Source organism: Mauremys reevesii, linkage group 3 (assembly GCF_016161935.1).
Source record: "Mauremys reevesii isolate NIE-2019 linkage group 3, ASM1616193v1, whole genome shotgun sequence".
In the NCBI taxonomy this organism is placed as follows: domain Eukaryota; kingdom Metazoa; phylum Chordata; order Testudines; family Geoemydidae; genus Mauremys; species Mauremys reevesii.
In genome coordinates this window covers 149,068,592-149,085,423 of record NC_052625.1, presented here as the reverse complement: position 1 = coordinate 149,085,423, position 16,832 = coordinate 149,068,592, and the positions used below count along the sequence as shown (strand labels likewise).

The 16,832-nt window shown below is 47.4% G+C and overlaps 1 protein-coding gene across 1 annotated transcript in view; it reads left to right on the top strand.

Annotated features, from left to right (window-relative positions):
• Positions 1–1,683: 1,683 nt before the first annotated feature.
• IRAK1BP1 (interleukin 1 receptor associated kinase 1 binding protein 1) overlaps positions 1,684–16,832 on the top strand; it is a 32,031-nt gene continuing 16,882 nt past the window's right edge. The window contains exon 1 of the mRNA XM_039528191.1: positions 1,684–2,065. Coding sequence (XP_039384125.1) covers positions 1,763–2,065 — 303 coding nt within the window. The 5' untranslated portion in view covers positions 1,684–1,762. The remainder of the gene's footprint in view (positions 2,066–16,832) is intronic.

The following is a 16,832-nucleotide window of genomic DNA, read 5'->3' as shown; positions in this document are numbered from 1 at the left end:
TGATAATGAAAAAGATTTGGGGGTCATGGTAGATAATCTGATGAACCTGAGCACCCAATGTGACACAGTGGCCAAAAGAGCTAATGTGATCCTGAGATGCATAAGCAGGGGGAATCTTGTGTAGGAGCAGAGAGATTATTTTACTTCATTTGGCACTGGTGTGACCACTGCTGGACTCCTGTGTGATCTGAAACTCAAAAAAGTGTCCTATAAAAAGTGGAAACTAGGTCATATTACACAGGTTGAAGCTAAACAAATAAAGTATATGGGGCAAAATTAGAAAGGCCAAGGCACAAAACGAGATTAAACTAACTAGAGACATAAAGGGTAACAAGAAAACATTCTACAAATGCATTAGAAACAAGAGGCAAATGGAAGGACAGGGTAGGTTCGTTACTCAAGGTGGGGCGGGGGGGGCGCGACAACAACAGAAAATGTGGAAATGGCAGAAGTGCTAAATGACTTTTTTGTTTCAGTTTTCACCAAAAATGTTAGTAGCAATTGGACATCTAACATAGTGAATGCTAGTGAAAAACAGGTAGAATCAGAGGCTAAAACAGAGAAAGAACAAGTTAAAAAGTACTTAGACAAGGTAGATGTACTCAAGTCACCAGGGCCTGATGAAATACATCCTAGAATACTCAAGGACCTGACTGAGGAGATATCTGAGCCATTAGCAATTATCTTTGAAAGCTCATGGAAGACTGGAGAGATTCCAGAGGACTGGAAAACAGCAAATATAGTGCAATCTATAAAAAGAGAAATAAAGAAAACCTGGGGAACTACACACCAGTCAGCTTAACTTCAGTACCCAGAAAGAAAACAGAGCAAATGGAGCAAATAATTAAGCAATCAATTTGTGAACATCTAGAAGATAATAAGGTGATAAGTAACAGTCAGCACTGATTTGTCAAGAACAGATCATGTCAAACCAACCTAATAGCTTTCTTTGATGGGGTAACAAGCGTTGTGGATGCGGGGAAGTGATGGATGTTGTATATCTTGACTTTAGTAAGGCTTTTGATACTGTCTCGCATGGCCTTCTCATAAACAAACTAGGGAAATATAAGCTAGTATAAGGAGGGTGCATAAATGGTTGGAAAACCCTTCCCAGAGCATAGTTATCACTGGTTCACAGTCAAGCTGGAAGGGCATATTTTATGGGGTCCCACAGGGATTTGTTCTGAGTCCAGTTCTGTTTAATTTCTTCATCAATGATTTAGATAATGGCACAGCGCTTTGAAATGCAAGTGTAGCCAAAGCCTAAGACCCGGGCGCCCTTAACTCCCGGCCAGGCAGCCTCCCCCAGGTCCCGCCGCCGGCTGATTGGCCTTTCGGCGCTACAGCGGCGCCGCTGCCTGGGTCAGGCCTGTCACCCGGTGGGAGAGGCCTGCTGCGGACCACAGGCCTGGGCGAGGCTGCGGCACCGAGGGGCCAGGGTCAGGCGAGAGGCCACTTCCGCGGCCCCCTGCTGCGGAGCTGGGCCGCAAGCGCCTCAGTCCCGGTGCTGGCGGAGCTTTGCCCCGCGGAGGAACTTCCGAGTCCTGGCGGAGCCTCCGTAACTATCAGGGCGGAGCGTGACCGGGGCCCTCCTGGAGAAGCTTCCGCCTCGCGCTGGGGCCGTGGGCAGTTAGTTCCACCCCAGTAACAGACATATGGCAGTCACGTGACCCTCTTGTATCATTCCCACGATGCCATGGGTGGGAGGGGCTTTTCGGCCACCGTGGCGTTGGTTGCCATGGTGCTGTAACGGGCCTGCAGAATGTCGCTGTCCGCGCTGCCGCTGCCTCCCGCCCGGGTGTTTGCGGAGCTTTTAGCCCCGCCGCTCGGGGCTCGCGGGCGGGAGAACGAGCCGGTGCCGGGGCTCCTCGGCGGCCGCAGCACCGCAGTGCCGCCAGGGCGGGAGGTTCACGTGAGCGGCAGCGCGGAGCTGTGTGCGGCCCCGGACCGGGCGCGGGTCTCCATCCGGCTGGGGAGCAGGAAGGGGGAGGCCGGGGAGGCGCGGAGCAGCGTGACCCGGCGGCTGGAGTACATCGCGCAGAGCGCCCGGCAGCGCGGGGTGCAGGTGAGAGCCCGGAGACACCCTGCCCCCTACGGGAGCCCCCAGCTGTAAACTCCAACGCCCTCCCCGCCGCGCCCCCCGCCTCAAACCTCAGCCCCTCGGAGTGCCCAGCCCTCGGGAGCCCCCAGGCTTAAACCCGCCACTGGCGCTAATCCTTCTCCACCCCAAGTCCTAAACCCCACTGAGCGCCTGTCCCCAGCACCTACGGTTGCCAACTTTGTAATCGCACAAAACCCAATACCCTGGTCCCACCCCTTCTCCGAGGCCTCACCTCCTGCTCGCTTCCTCTGTCACTCGCTCTCCCCCAGTCTCATTCACCTTCACCGGGCTAGGGTAGGAGGTTGGGCTGCTGGAGAGTGACGGCTGTGGCTGAGGGTGTGGGCTCTGGCATGGGGTTGAGGCTGAGGGGTTCAGGGTGCGAGAGGAAGCTCCAGGTTGAGGCTGAGGGGTTCAGGGTGCAGGAGCAGGTTCAGGGCAGGGGGTTGGGGTATGGGAGGGGGTGCAGGCTCAAGATGAGGGATGTGGGGTGCAGGAGGGGGTGCAGGGCTGGGGGCAGGGGATGAGGAACAGGAGGGGGTTTGGGGTGTTGGCTCTGTCTGGGCGGCGCTTATCTCAGGTGACTCCAAGAAGCAACTGGCATGTACAGCTCTTAGGTGGAGGGGCAAGGGGGCTCTGTGTGCTGTCTGCTGACGCTGCCCCCAGTGGGAGCTGTGGAGCCAGTGCTTGGGGTGGGGGCAGTGCATGGAGCCCCAGTGGCCACCCCTGCACCTAGGAGCCGGACATGCTGGTCACTTCCAGGAGCTGTACGGAGCCAGGGCAGGTGGGGAGTCAGCCTTAGCCCCGTTGTGCCACTGACTGGACTTTTAGTGGCCCAGTCAGCAGTGCTGAACGGAGCCGCCAGGGTCCCTTTTTGACCAGGCGTTCCAGTCAAAAACGATGCCTGGCAACCCTACCTAAACCCCAACACCCTCCCCACCCCAGCACCTCTCACTTGCCCCGGAGCACCCAGCTGATATCAGTGGTTATATTATCTTTCCATTGACTTCATGTTTCTTTAATAAACCCTTTATGAAAACAACAGTAATGACAACAAGCAGAGTTGGTGAGGGATTACAAACAGTGCAATGATTGGAGTATGTGTTACTGACCTGGAGGAGACCTATACATGCATTAAATGCCAAAATTGAGCTATAAACCAGAGATTTGTCTATAGTCTATCCAACAAGGGATCACTGATTTTATTGTCCTGTTGTTCATTACAGTTAGATGTAACAAAATATTCTAAGAGCCTCATGAGGTGCAGCACTGTGAGTTCCATCAGCATTTCACTGGCATTGTTGATGTGGGGGGCATTGGGTGAGGTATGTCTTCTTAAATTCTCAAACAAAAACTAAGCCAGCAGTTTGCTGCATTTAAAACATTTTATTTTTAATCCTTACATCCATTTCTTCAAAGCTTTTTATTTTTGGAATTTTATTTCAAAATCAATAAGTAACACAAACTTACCACAAACTGGAAGCGTGTATATAGAGGGTAATAGATGTGAAGATTAATTTTGTTTTAAAATCTGACGGCTCTTTAATTTATACCTCCTTTTTCTGGCTAGGACTTAGAAATCTCCTGTGAAGGAGCTTCCTTGCACAGTGGGCACTGCTTTGTGGAAGATTTAGAAGGAAACTTGCCTTTAAATCCAGCTCTCAAACTTATCATGAAATTTTGCACGTCCATGTCTAAGGGTATGTCTACTCTACGAAATTAGGTCAAATTTATAGAAGTCGATTTTTTAGAAATCAATTTTATACAGTTGATTGTGTGTGTAACCATTAAGACCATTAACACCATTAACTCGGCGGAGTGCATCCACAATACCAAGGCTAGCGTTGACTTCCAGAGCATTGCACTGTGGGTAGCTATCCTACAGTTCCCGCATTCTCCGCCACCCATGGGAATTCAGACCTCCCCCACCCCCGCCGTGAAAGCAATGGCAATAAATCGTTTCTCGCCTTTTTTCCTGGGTTACCCATGAAGATGACATACCACGACAAGCATGGAGCCCGCTCAGCTCACCGTCACCATGTGTCTCCTGGGTGCTGCCAGACGTGGCACTGCATTACTACACAGCAGCAGCTCATTGCCTTTTGGCAGCAGACGGTGCATTACGATTGGTAGCCATCGTCATCATCTCCTGGGTGCTCTTTTAGCCGACCTCGGTGAGGTTGGTCGGGGGCGCCTGGGCAGATATGTGTGCTCCTGGCTGGCCTCGGTGAGGTCAGCCGGGGGTGCCTGGACATAAATGGGAGACGATGATGGCCAGCAGTCAAACTGCACCATCTTTTGGCAAGTAGCCAGGGGATGACAAGGGCTAGTAATCGTACTGCACCGTCTTCTGGTGAGCAGCCAGGAGACAATGATGGCTAGCAGTCGTACTGCATGATCTGCTACCAGCCTAAGATGTATAAGAGAGATGGAGTCGATCAAAACTAAAGAAACCAGATTTGTTTTGTATTCATTTGTATTCATTTGCTCCCCCTGCCCTCTCTCCATGACTAGTAGGGGGAAAAATAGCTCAGTGGTTTGAGCATTGGCCTGCTAAACCCAGGGTTGTGAGTTCAGTCTTTGAGGGGGCCATTCTATGTGACAACCCTGTAAGCCATGTCATCAGTTGCCCCTCCCTCCATCAGAGCAACAGCAGACGATCGTTTTGCGCTTTTTTCAGCGCAGGTGCCTTTTTTCAGCACAGACGCCATAGCACGGCAAGTATGGAGCCCGCTCAAATCACTGCCGCAATTATGAGCACTGTAAACACCACGCGCATTATTCTGCAGTATATGCAGAAGCAGAACCTTCAAAAGCAAAACCAGGCGAGGAGGCAACGGCAGCGCGGTGACAAATGCGATGAGGACATGGACACAGACTTCTCTCAAAATACGGGCCCCGGCAATGTGGACATCATGGTGTTAATGGGACAGGTTCATGCCGTGGAACGCCGATTCTGGGCCTGGGAAACCAGCACAGACTGGTGAGACCGCATAGTGTTGCATGTCTGGGACAATTCCCAGTGGCTGCAAAACTTGCGCATGTGTAAGGGCACTTTCATGGAACTTTGTGACTTGCTTTTCCCTGCCCTGAAACACAAGAATACCAAGGTGAGAGCAGCCCTCACAGTTCACAAGCAAGCGGCGATAGCCCTGTGGAAGCTTGCAACGCCAGACAGCTACTGGTCAGTCAGGCATCAATTTGGAGTGGGCAAATCTACTGTGGGGGCTGCTGTGATCCAAGTAGCCAACGCAATCAAAGAGCTGCAGATATCAAGAGTAGTGACTCTGGGAAATGTGCAGGTCATAGTGGATGGCTTGGCTGCAATGGGATTCCCTAACTGTGATGGGGCGATAGAACCCATATCCCTATCTTGGCACTGGAGCACCAAGACGGCGAGTACATAAACGGAAAGGGGTACTTTTCAATGGTGCTGCAAGCACTGGTGGATCACAAGGGACATTTCACCAACATCAATGTGGGATGGCCGGGAACAGTACATGACGCTCGCGTCTTCAGAAACTCTGGTCTGTTTCAAAAGCTGCAGCAAGGGACTTTCTTCCCAGACCAGAAAATAACCATTGGGGATGTTGAAATGCCTATAGTTATCCTTAGGGACCCAGCCTACCCTTTATTGCCATGGCTCATGAAGCCATACACAGGTAGCCTGACAGTAATCAGGAACTGTTCAAGTATAGGCTGAGCAAATGCAGAATGGTGGTAGAATGTGCATTTGGACATTTAAAAGCGCGCTGGCGCAGTTTACTGACTCGGATAGACCTCAGCGAAACCAATATTCCCATTGTTACCGCTTGCTGTGCACTCCACAATATCTGTGAGAGTAAGGGGGAGATGTTAATGGCGGGGTGGGAGGTTGAGGCAAATTGCTTGGCTGCTGATTACACGCAGCCAGACGCCAGGGCAGTTAGCAGAGTTCGGGAGGGCGCGGTATGCATCAGAGAAGCTTTGAAAACCAGTTTCATGACTGGCCAGACTACCGTGTGAAAGTTCTGTTTGTTTCTCCTTGATGAACTCCCCCGCTTGGTTCACTCTACTTCCCTGTAAGCGAACCACCCTCCCCGCCCCCCTTTGATCACCACTTGCAGAGGCAATAAAGTCATTGTTGCTTCACATTCATGCATTCTTCATTAATTCATCACACAAATAGAGGGATAACTGCCAAGGTAGTACCGGGTGGGGTGGGGTGGGGTGGGGTGGGGGAGGCAGGAAGGACAAGGCCACACTGCAGTTTAAAACTTATTGAATGCCAGCTTTCTGTTGCTTGGGCAGTTCTCTGGGGTGGAGTGGTTGGGTGCCCGGAGGCCCCCCCACCGTGTTCTTGGGCATCTGGGTGAGGAGGCTATGGAACTTGGGGACGAGAGCAGTTGGTTACACAGGGACTGTAGCGGCGGGCTGTGCTCAAGCTGCTTTTCCTGAACCTCAACCATACGCTGGAGCATAATCAGTTTGTTCCTCCAATAGCCTCAGCATTGCCTCTTGCCTTCTGTCACCAAGCTGATGCCACCTATCATTTTCAGCCCGCCACTTATTATCTTCAGCCAGCACCTATCCTCATGTTCATATTGTGCTTTCCTGGACTCTGACATTGTCTGCCTCCACGCATTCTACTGGGCTCTTTCAGTGTGGGAGGACTGCAGAGAACATTTCATCGCGAGTGCTTTTTTTTTTTTTTTGCCTTCTAATCTTCATTGGCCTCTGGGAAGGAGAAGATAATGTGAGTGTTGAAACATTTGCAGCTGGTGGAGGAAAAAAAAGGGAGTAGTAGTAGTTAAAAAGACACATTTTAGAGAACAATGGGTAGACTTTTTCACGGTAAACCTTGCTGTTAACATTACATAGCACACGTGTTTTTGGTACAAGGTTGCATTTTGCCTCTTATTGAGGGTATGCCGGTTTGGTGTGAGAGATCTTTCACACAGGGCTGGACAACAGAATTTGGCTTGCATGCAGCCATGGTAAGACTCCCCCCACTGCATGGCTAACAGCGGGGAACATTTCTGTTCAGCCACAGGCAAACAGCCCAGCAGGAATGGGCACCTCTGAATGTCCCCTTAATAAAATCACCCTATTTCAACCAGGTGTCCAGGAATGATATCACTCTCCTGAGGATAACACAGAGAGAGAAAGAATGGATGCTGTTTGAATGCCAGCAAACACCGGGACCATACGCTGCCATGCTTTGTTATGCAATGATTCCAGACTACGTGCTATTGGCTTGGCGTGGTAAAGTGTCCTACCCTGAAGGACGGAATAAAGCTGCCCTCCCCAGAAACCTTTTGCAAAGGCTTTGGGAGTACATCCAGGAGAGCTTTATGGAGATGTCCCTGGAGGATTTCCGCTCCATCCCCAGACACGTTAACAGACTTTTCCAGTAGCTGTACTGGCTGCGAATGCCAGGGCAAATTAATCATTAAATACACTTGCTTTTAAACCATGTATAATATTTACAAAGGTACACTCACTAGAGGTCCCTTCTCCGCCTGATGGGTCCGGGAGGCAGCCTTGGGTGGGTTCGGGGGGTACTGACTGCATGTCCAGGGTGAGAAACAATTCCTGGCTGTCGGGGAAAACGGTTTCTCAGCTTCCTTGCTGTGAGCTATCTTCCTCATCCCTGTTGCGTGCTACTCCATTGATGGAGTCAAAGCACAGGGGTGGAGTAGTGGTGGCTGCACCACCTAGAATGGCATGCAGCTCATCATAGAAGTGGTATGTCTGGGGCTCTGACCCGGAGCGGCCGTTTACCTCTCTGGTTTTTTGGTAGGCTTGCCTCAGCTCCTTAAGTTTCGTGTGGCACTGCTGCAGGTCCCTGTTATAGCCTCTGTCCTTCATGCCCTTTGAGATTTTTTCAAATGTTTGGGCATTTCGTCTTTTGGAACGGAGTTCTGATAGCACAGATTCGTCTCCCCATACAGCGATTAGATCCCGTACCTCCTGTTCGGTCCATGCTGGGGCTCTTTTGTGATTCTGGGACTCCATCATGGTCACCTCTGCTGATGAAATCTGCACTCACCTGCGAATCACCACGCTGGCCAAACAGGAATGAGATTCAAAAGTTTGCAGGCCTTTTCCTGTCTACCTGGCCAGTGCATCGGAGTTGAGAGCGCTGTCCAGAGCGGTCACAATGGAGCACTCTGGGATAGCTCCCGGAGGTCAATACCATCGAATTGAGACCACACTACCCCAAATTTGACCCGGCAAGGTCAATTTCAGCGCTAATCCCCTTGTGGGGGGAGGAATACCGAAATTGATTTTAACAGCCCTTTATGTAAAAAATAATGGCTTCGTCGTGTGCACAGGTGCAGGGTTAAATCGATCTAACGCTGCTAAATTCAACCTAAACTCATAGTGTAGACCTGGGCAAAGTTTTACTTGCCCACACTCATTTTCATGGTGTGGGTAATATTTTGCAAGACTGCCTTAAGGATCGCTATCTAAGCCAATCCTGTCTCTATATCTGTGCTTTTCTTTCTCTCCTGTGAAGTATTTGCTGCTTGCCTAGCTGGGTAGGAGGATTATGCAGCCTTCCTTTACGTTCATGTCATTGTGCACTGATATTCTGCTGCAGAGTGTGTTAGCTACACTCTCTGTTGCTAATATGTTAAGAGTGGCACTAACACTTTGCTTGCTGGCCCCTCTGTCCAGTCTGCAGCACTCATTTGTTCCCTTACAGCAACAGAGCATGGCACACTGTTCGCTCTTCTTCCCTCAACCCTGCCTATGTTTCTGACCCACTCAGAAAACAAGTGGCCTAAAACAGGGAGTTATACTTCTAAATTCTTTCAGAGAAGAGGCAGCACCGTGGTTAAAATTTTACAGGGGAATGATGACAATGATTGTGCTTTATCTACAGGGAAAGTGAACTGGTTGTGAGAGTTGTGCCTGTCTACTGCAGACAGACCAGGGATCTTCCACCACAGGCTAGGACACATAATATATGGAGATATACCTATCTCATAGAACTGGAAGGGGCGCCAGAAGGTCATTGAGTCCAGCCCCCTGCCTTCACTAGCAGAACCAAGTACTGATATTTGCCCCAGATCCCTAAGTGGCCCTCTCAGGGATTGAATTTACAACCCTGGGTTTAGCAGGCCAATGCTCAGACCACTGTGCTATCACTCCCGCTAAAAATAAAAATGACCAATCCCCAGGCAGATTTTTGCCCCAGTTTCCTAAATGGCCTCCTCAAGGATTTAACTCACAACCCTGGGTTTAGTAGGCCAATGCTCAAACCACTAATCTGATACTTTTCTCATTGATATTTATGTTGGAAAAAATATAGCCAGAAGCAAAAAAATGAGAGGCTGCCACTAAATCAGTTATATAAATTCCCCAAAGAAGAACTCACTTTAGCCCTAGATTGCTGGAATGAATCTAGCCCAGGTGGGTGGTGTGTAATAGCTGTTCTGTGACTTATGTATATGAAGTTGGTTATCAGTCAGTTTTCTAGTGGCGAGAGATCCATGTCATAATCACAGCTTGTTGCCAGGGCCGTCCTTAGCAGGCAGAACAGGCAGCTGCCTAGGGCACCACTAGGTCTGGGGGCACCGCTCTGCTGGGAGCCGGGACAGACGGGAAGCAGTGGAGCATGTAAGAGCAGGCTGCTGGGTCCTAGAGAGAGCCGAATGCAGCACAGTCTGAGGGAGGGGATTGGCTGCTGGGAAGTCTCTGGGAAGGGGAGGGAGAAGGGGTAGGGGAAGGAACTCACCTGTGAGTGTGACTCTTTCCCCTGGTGTGAGGTGAGGCAGGCTCCGCGGCTCTGGCAGTATCCTTTGTTGTCCCCCACAATGTCCGTTTCCCCCCCACCACCACCCCATGGAGCACCGGCCCTTTCTCTCTCCCAGGGCTGGGTTGGGTGAGGTGCTGGGGGCAGGTGGAGGCTGGCTGACTGCCTGCTGAGGAGTGAAAGTGAAAGTAACTCACTTCCTTGGTAGGCAGTCAGGATTGGAATGGTCGCACAGGGCTGGGCTGGGAATAGCCAGATACCATGTGCGAAAAATCAGGACGCAGGGTGGGGTAGGGTGAGCAGATGTCCCACTTTTATAGGGACAGTCCTAATTTTTGGGTCTTTCTTATATAGGCTCCTATTCCCCACCACCACCCATCCTGATTTTTCACACTTGCTCTCTGGTCACCCTAGATGGGGGTAATTGGTGCCTATATAAGACAAAGCGCCAAATATCGGGACTGGCCATATAAAACCAGGACATCTGGATCTGGTCGCCCTAGCTGGGGAGCGCGTCTCTCCCCTGGGCTGGCAGTGATCCATCGCATACGGGGGGAGCTGCACAGGGCAGGATGAGCTGCTGTGGCTCCATGGTGCCTCGTCCCTGAGATCAGATGCTGTGCTAACTTCACCATGGTCCGTTGGGCTGGCAGTGGTGCCCATTGGCGTGTGATCGGACCTGAGAGTTTGCTGCTGCTGTTGCCACTCTGCACCCCAAGAGGTGGATTTTGAGGTCCTGCAGTTTTCCACCTATCTCCTCCTCTACTGCAGCTGTTGGACCAGCAGGCTGGGGGGTGAACTAAGCATAAAGCAGTGCTGTGTTGCCATTTAGATTGTCATTTAACAAATATGTTTGCCAAAAATGCTTGCTAACAACCCTGAATTCAATTTCAATTTTTTTAAATCAATATCTTAGCCAAAAACAGAAAATTAAGTTGTTGACAATTATTTGTGACAAGTTTGGCATGTGGAAGGGTGTGGGCCAGTTTTCATCAGAGAAACAAAAAATGTTGACTGACTTTCCTATAGCCCTGTTATTGCTAAATAGACAACTGTAATATGCTCATCTCCTTACTAGCAGCAAAGAGTCCTGTGGCACCTTATAGACTAACAGACGTTTTGCAGCATGAGCGAAATTTCCAGCTCCTTACTAGTGTATGGAGCAGGGATCGGCAACCTACGGCACATGTGCCAAAGGTGGCACGTGAATTGATTTTTAATGGCACACAGCGGCACTCAGCCCGCCACTGCTCTGGGGTTCCGGCTGCTACCCCATTGCCACCCGGGGTCCTGGCCGCCGGCCCCACTCAGCACCCGCTGCTGGCCTGGGGACCCCCAAGGAATCCCAGGCTGGCAGCGGGCTGAGCAGGCTGGCAGCTGAGACCCCAGCTGAGCCACTCAACCCGCTGTTGGCTTGGGGCTCCATTCACTCAGCTGGCAGCAGGCTGAGTGGGACTAAATTTAATGAAATAGAAAAACAAGAGCAACTAATGACAAAGTGCAGGAACCTAGAGCAGTGGTCCCCAACCTTTTTCGTCTGGTGCCCGCCAGATGAAGGACCGTGGTGGTGGACGAACATCCCTCGAAATGCTGCCGAAATTTGGCGGCATTTCGGCGACGACGTCTCTGGATGACGCTGCTTGTCGGCAGCAAGCGGTGTCATCCAGAGGCGTTGGTGCCGAAATGCTGCCGAATTTTGGCGGCATTTTGGCAGATGCTCATCCTCCAGCCAGTATGCGGGTGCACTGAGAGGCACCTTCGGACGCCATGGCGCCTGTGGGCACCGCATTGGGGACCCCAGACCTAGAGAGCCTTCTGAAGCAAAGTGATCATTTTGATTTAAATGTACTTGAACTGTACGAAGAATTGAGTTGTTGCCACATGCAAAATCCATGGACATTGTACAGTTTATTCATACCAGCAAACTTGTTGATATCTATCCTAATGTGTACATTGCCACTCATATTCTACTGACAATTCCTGTAACAGTAGCATCAGGAGAATGGAGTTTCTCAAAACTAAAGCTCATTAAAAACTATCTCCACTCTACAATGAGTCAGGAACACTTGACTGGTCTTGCTATTCTTGCAATTGAACAAGCCATCACTTTGTCTTTGTCATACGATGACATTATTACTGATTTTGCAGCCAAAAAAGCCAGAAAGATTGCTTTTAATTAAAAACAAATCCTTGCTTCAATACCTCTTCATATACATTTCCAATAAAATGTTGACAAATTTTAAAAAATATATGATTTGCATCATTCTGTCAAATCAGAATTTTTTCTATAGGGCTACTTCTTTAGTGCTAGTCCATCAGCATTACAGTGTGCTTAATTAAGTTAAATTGGCTTTAATAACATGCATGTGGCAAGTTTTCCAATACTGTAAGCTTATGTTTGTGGTGTTAGGAGCAAGACAGGCACAGGGGTTAGGGTGACCAGATGTCCCAATTTTATAGAGACAGTCCCCCACCCCCGTCCCGATTTTTCACACTTGCTGTCTGGTCACCCTAACAGGGGCACCAGTTTAATAAGCCTGCCTAGGGCACCATAAATCCTAAGGACGGCCCTGCTTGTTGCTATTCTCATTTGAGAAGCCAAAGACTGAAAGTGAATGGAAGCTGAATTGTCTTCCTGCCCCTAGAAGCTGACTCTTCAAATCAGGGATGAGGCAGATGGTGACAGAGGAAGCTTATGCTGCTGCCTGTACTATTCAGTACTTCTTATATGGATAAGTCGAAGATTGTAGGTTTCCAGCATTCAGCCGCTTGTGGCGTGTGTGTGTGTGAATATAGTGCTCACATTTTGAAAAAAAAATACTTCACACATTCACTCCGGCAAGATATTTCTAATCCTATTAAGATATATGCAGCTGGCACATGATTCATACAGACAGGACAGAGTCTATCCTGTTAGACTCTAGTTTGTCCATAGTTCTGTTTCTCTTGCTACGGTGTGGCTACTTATATTAAAATCCATCTGGGGAATCTCCCTGCATTGACCCTCCCTATACACTGCTCATACAGAATGAATAGTCTTACCCAAAAATATTCAGTGAGTTACAACAGCTGTCAATAGTTCCTTACTGAGAAAGTTTTTCTATTGAAAGTGCTCTTTACCTCCAAATTTTTGTGGGTTAATTATTAATCCAAGTAAGCTGTTTCAGGAGGTTACAGCCACACTGATCAGCTTTTCAAATATGGATGGCATTTTTTAATAAGTACAGGGGTGGGCCAGGAGGAAGCTTTGAAGTCACAGTTGCACAAACCCAGTTTCAAAATCAGTGTCTTATACACTATTTGGGAGGTGTCTGCAGCTTTAGCTCCAAAAGAATAATTTGAAAGCAAACAACTTTATCCAAGGGCTTATAGCATTTCAGGCAATTACACCATTATGAAATCTGCTGAAGTCTCAAAATCCATTGGATAAATGTGTGGTGCAGTTTGGTTTTTTTGTGCATACGGTCTTTATTATTGGGAAGCCCTTCACTCCTTGTTTCATTCCTACACCAAAAATAACCACCCTAATAAATTGTCCAACCATCTCATAATTCATTGCTAGGTAAATGAATACTTCTTTTAAAAAATGTGGGAAGATCACAAAAAAATGACTCATGGAAGCCTAGCTTGTGGTGACCAAGTTGTAAATAACTGACTTCCAGCCTTGCCACTAGGGCAGGGGTTGGCAACCTTTCAGAAGTGGTGTGCCGAGTCTTCATTTATTTACTCTGATTTAAGGTTTCACGTGCCGGTAATACATTTTAACATTTTTAGAAGGTCTCTTTCTATAAGTCTATAATATATAATTAAACTATTGTATGTAAAGTAAATAAGGTTTATAAAATGTTTAAGAAGCTTCATTTAAAATTAAATTAAAACGCAGAGGCCCCTGGACCGGTGGCCAGGACCCGGGCAGTGTGGGTGCCACTGAAAATCAGCTTGCGTGCCGCCTTCGGCACCCGTGCCATAGGTTGCCTACCCCTGCACTAGGGTAATTGAAAATAGGATGACACAAAGTGCTACAACACCTCCATGAATGACATGGAAGATGGGTAAACAGCATGCAAATTAAAGTAAGATACTACTCAAATTAGGAGGTGTTGCAAACACCAATGAGGCCTGAAACATTTTTTACAAAATGAAGTCTGACCTGGACCAAGCCAAGCTATGTATCTGGGGAAAACCAGTCTGACATACATTTAAAGAAATTGTATCTCAGAAAGTAATGCTGGTGAGACCTAGGAGTGAGAGTAGACTGCCTCTGAGATCTGAACATTCAGTGTGACACAGTGGTAAAAAATGCCAACACGGTTTTGGACTGCAGGTGCAGAGACATCAGATCATGGAAAAGGGAGGTGTTAATTCTCCCTTATACTTACTGAAAAGTCCACCTAATACCACATTCAGTTCTGGGTACCTCAATACCAGTAAGGTATCAGAGTCAAGGCAACTTACAGAAGAGCAACCTAAAGTCCCATTGTTTTTTGTTGTTTGTTTTTTCTTCCTGGAGCTCTTCCCTGTGGTATAAGTTGTATTGCTTTGTTTTACTCTGATTCAAATCACTCCAACACTGGGACTTCCTCCATTTACATTGTAGATTATTCTACCATCTAACAACTCTCACTACTAGCAATTTGTCCTTTGCTGATTTTTATCTCATTACTTCTAATCAATACCATTATGGACCACACTAAAATTAATATCCTTTCCTGGTGTTTATACCCTTCCAATCTTTGTAAAGATATCTAAGCCCTCGTGGGAATTACTAAACCAAGCTATACATATTTACACCTTTTGTTAATCCATATCACCATTCCCCTTAATCATTTTTGTTGTACCAAGGAGTTGGGCTAGATCAGTACAGCACAACCTTTGCAGCAGCAAGAGCTGCATTAGCAGGTTGCCAGGAAGCCTGAGGGCTGCACCTAATTTTCATACATGTTTACATAGGATTTTAATCAGAAATAAACCACACGGTAGCATTTATTTATAGAGTATTGTTAAGTGTATGCAGCACTTTACAAAACACAGAGTCTGCTTTGAGGGCTTATAGAGAAGTAAAATGTTTGGGGAAATAGTCTTTTACTTAGCCACTAAGGCCCCTGGCACCCCCTCCCTTTTTTTTTTTTTTTTTTAAAGACATATTGCAGCTGGCAGTTAATAGTGGCCACCTTGCTAAAAATAAGCAGTGACTTTTGTGATAGCGGTAGCATGAGGATTCAGGGTCAGAAGCTGTTTAAAAAACAAAACAAAACCCACAAACTACATGCTACTTGAATTCTGGTTTAGACATTAATGTGAAAAGCAGTTAAAGATTTGTTCCAATAACAACATGTATTTACATCTAGTAGTTAAATAAGTATACACTGAAGGCTGGACAAGACACCACCTTTACCAGGCAACCATTTGCCCTAAGAAATCCCAAAGTATTCTCAAATCTGTTGAGTCTAATTCTGCTCCACCTCTATTAAAATACACCTGTTAAGCAAATAAACTTTTGTTGATCTCTTAAGTTTGCTTAAGACAGGTTTCATGCTATTAAAGTAAGACAGACTTCTTTGCATTTGACTTGTATGTTGCCAATTTTATAAGCCTCATGCGAGGTGCCATCACAAGGTGGATGAAAGAGAAGGAGGGATTGGAGCACAAATACCATTTGTAATTCGTAATTGCAGTATGCTTTGAATACCAGTTAACTTTATCTAGGTATTTATGGCTTTCAATTCCAGATTATCTGTCCAGGTTCATATTTTAATTAGTTGGGGCTCTTGGGAGGTGTCAGAATACACTATTTCCCATGAGTACATAGATGGGACCTCATCACAGAAACAAAACAAAACAAACTTATGCCAAGGAGGAGAAAAAATAAACATAGTATTAAAAAGTAGAGCGAACTTTTCCTGTGCTATTTCCGTTTGTCCTTCTATATACTGTTTACCATAGTGCAAAGTTACATTGTGTACATTTCTCCAAAGCTTTTATCCAAAGGTTTTAAAAAGACAGTTGCACCTGAAATGTTAATTGGTAATTTACAAATGCAAATAATGGTATAGCCAATTGCTACTGTATATTAAGAACATATATGTTCAAACTAAGTTTTTTCTCCCAACTGTGATCTCTGTCTTACCTTTCATGCTGAGTAAAATGGGTTGTTTCCTTTTCAGTAAGAACCAAAGTGAAGTGGAGCAAAACTTACAGCAAAACTTGACTACCTTCTGACATTTCCTTTTTCATAATTGGTTGCTCTTCACCTTGGCTTGAGCTTTCACATTTTGTTTTAGGTTGTTTTTCCATGTTCAGGAAGGAAGGAGTGGTCATTCATTTCAGCATCTATGGTGCAACCAGCAGTGGCTGCAAAGTGGCTCCTCCTAGCAGAAGAAAATTTACGAACGCAGGCTTATGGTGGTAGCAGATTTTGTAGGATTTTCATGCTTTAAGAGTAGGGGAAAATGGAAAAGCAGAGAAAGACATAGCACCACCATGTAAGACATTTAGCCTTGGACTGGCAGCAATTTGGGACAGGAACAATCTTTCCGTTTTGTTTATACATTTTGTGTCTAGTACAGGGGTTGGCAACCTTCGGCATGCAGCATCAGGGTAATCCACTGGTGGGCCGTGAGACATTTTATTTACATTGACCGTCCACAGGCACGGCCCCCCGCAGCCAATGAGAGCTGTGGGAAGCAGTGGCCAGCATGTCCTTGTGGGCTGTGGCCCCCCGCTTCCATTGGCCAGGAACGGTGAACTGCGGCCACTGGGAGCTATGGGGGGCCATGCCTGTGGATGGTCAACGTAGACAAAATGTCTCACGGCCCGCCAGCAGATTATCCTGATGGGCCAGGTGCCAAATATTGCTGACCCCGGTCTAATAAAATGGGATCCTCTTCCATGACATGCTATTGCAAAACAAATAAATGACCTTTTTCTGGAACAGTGGTGGTTTACTTCAGTAACACTACAAAAATACAGTGGGTAAGCAAATTACATGTG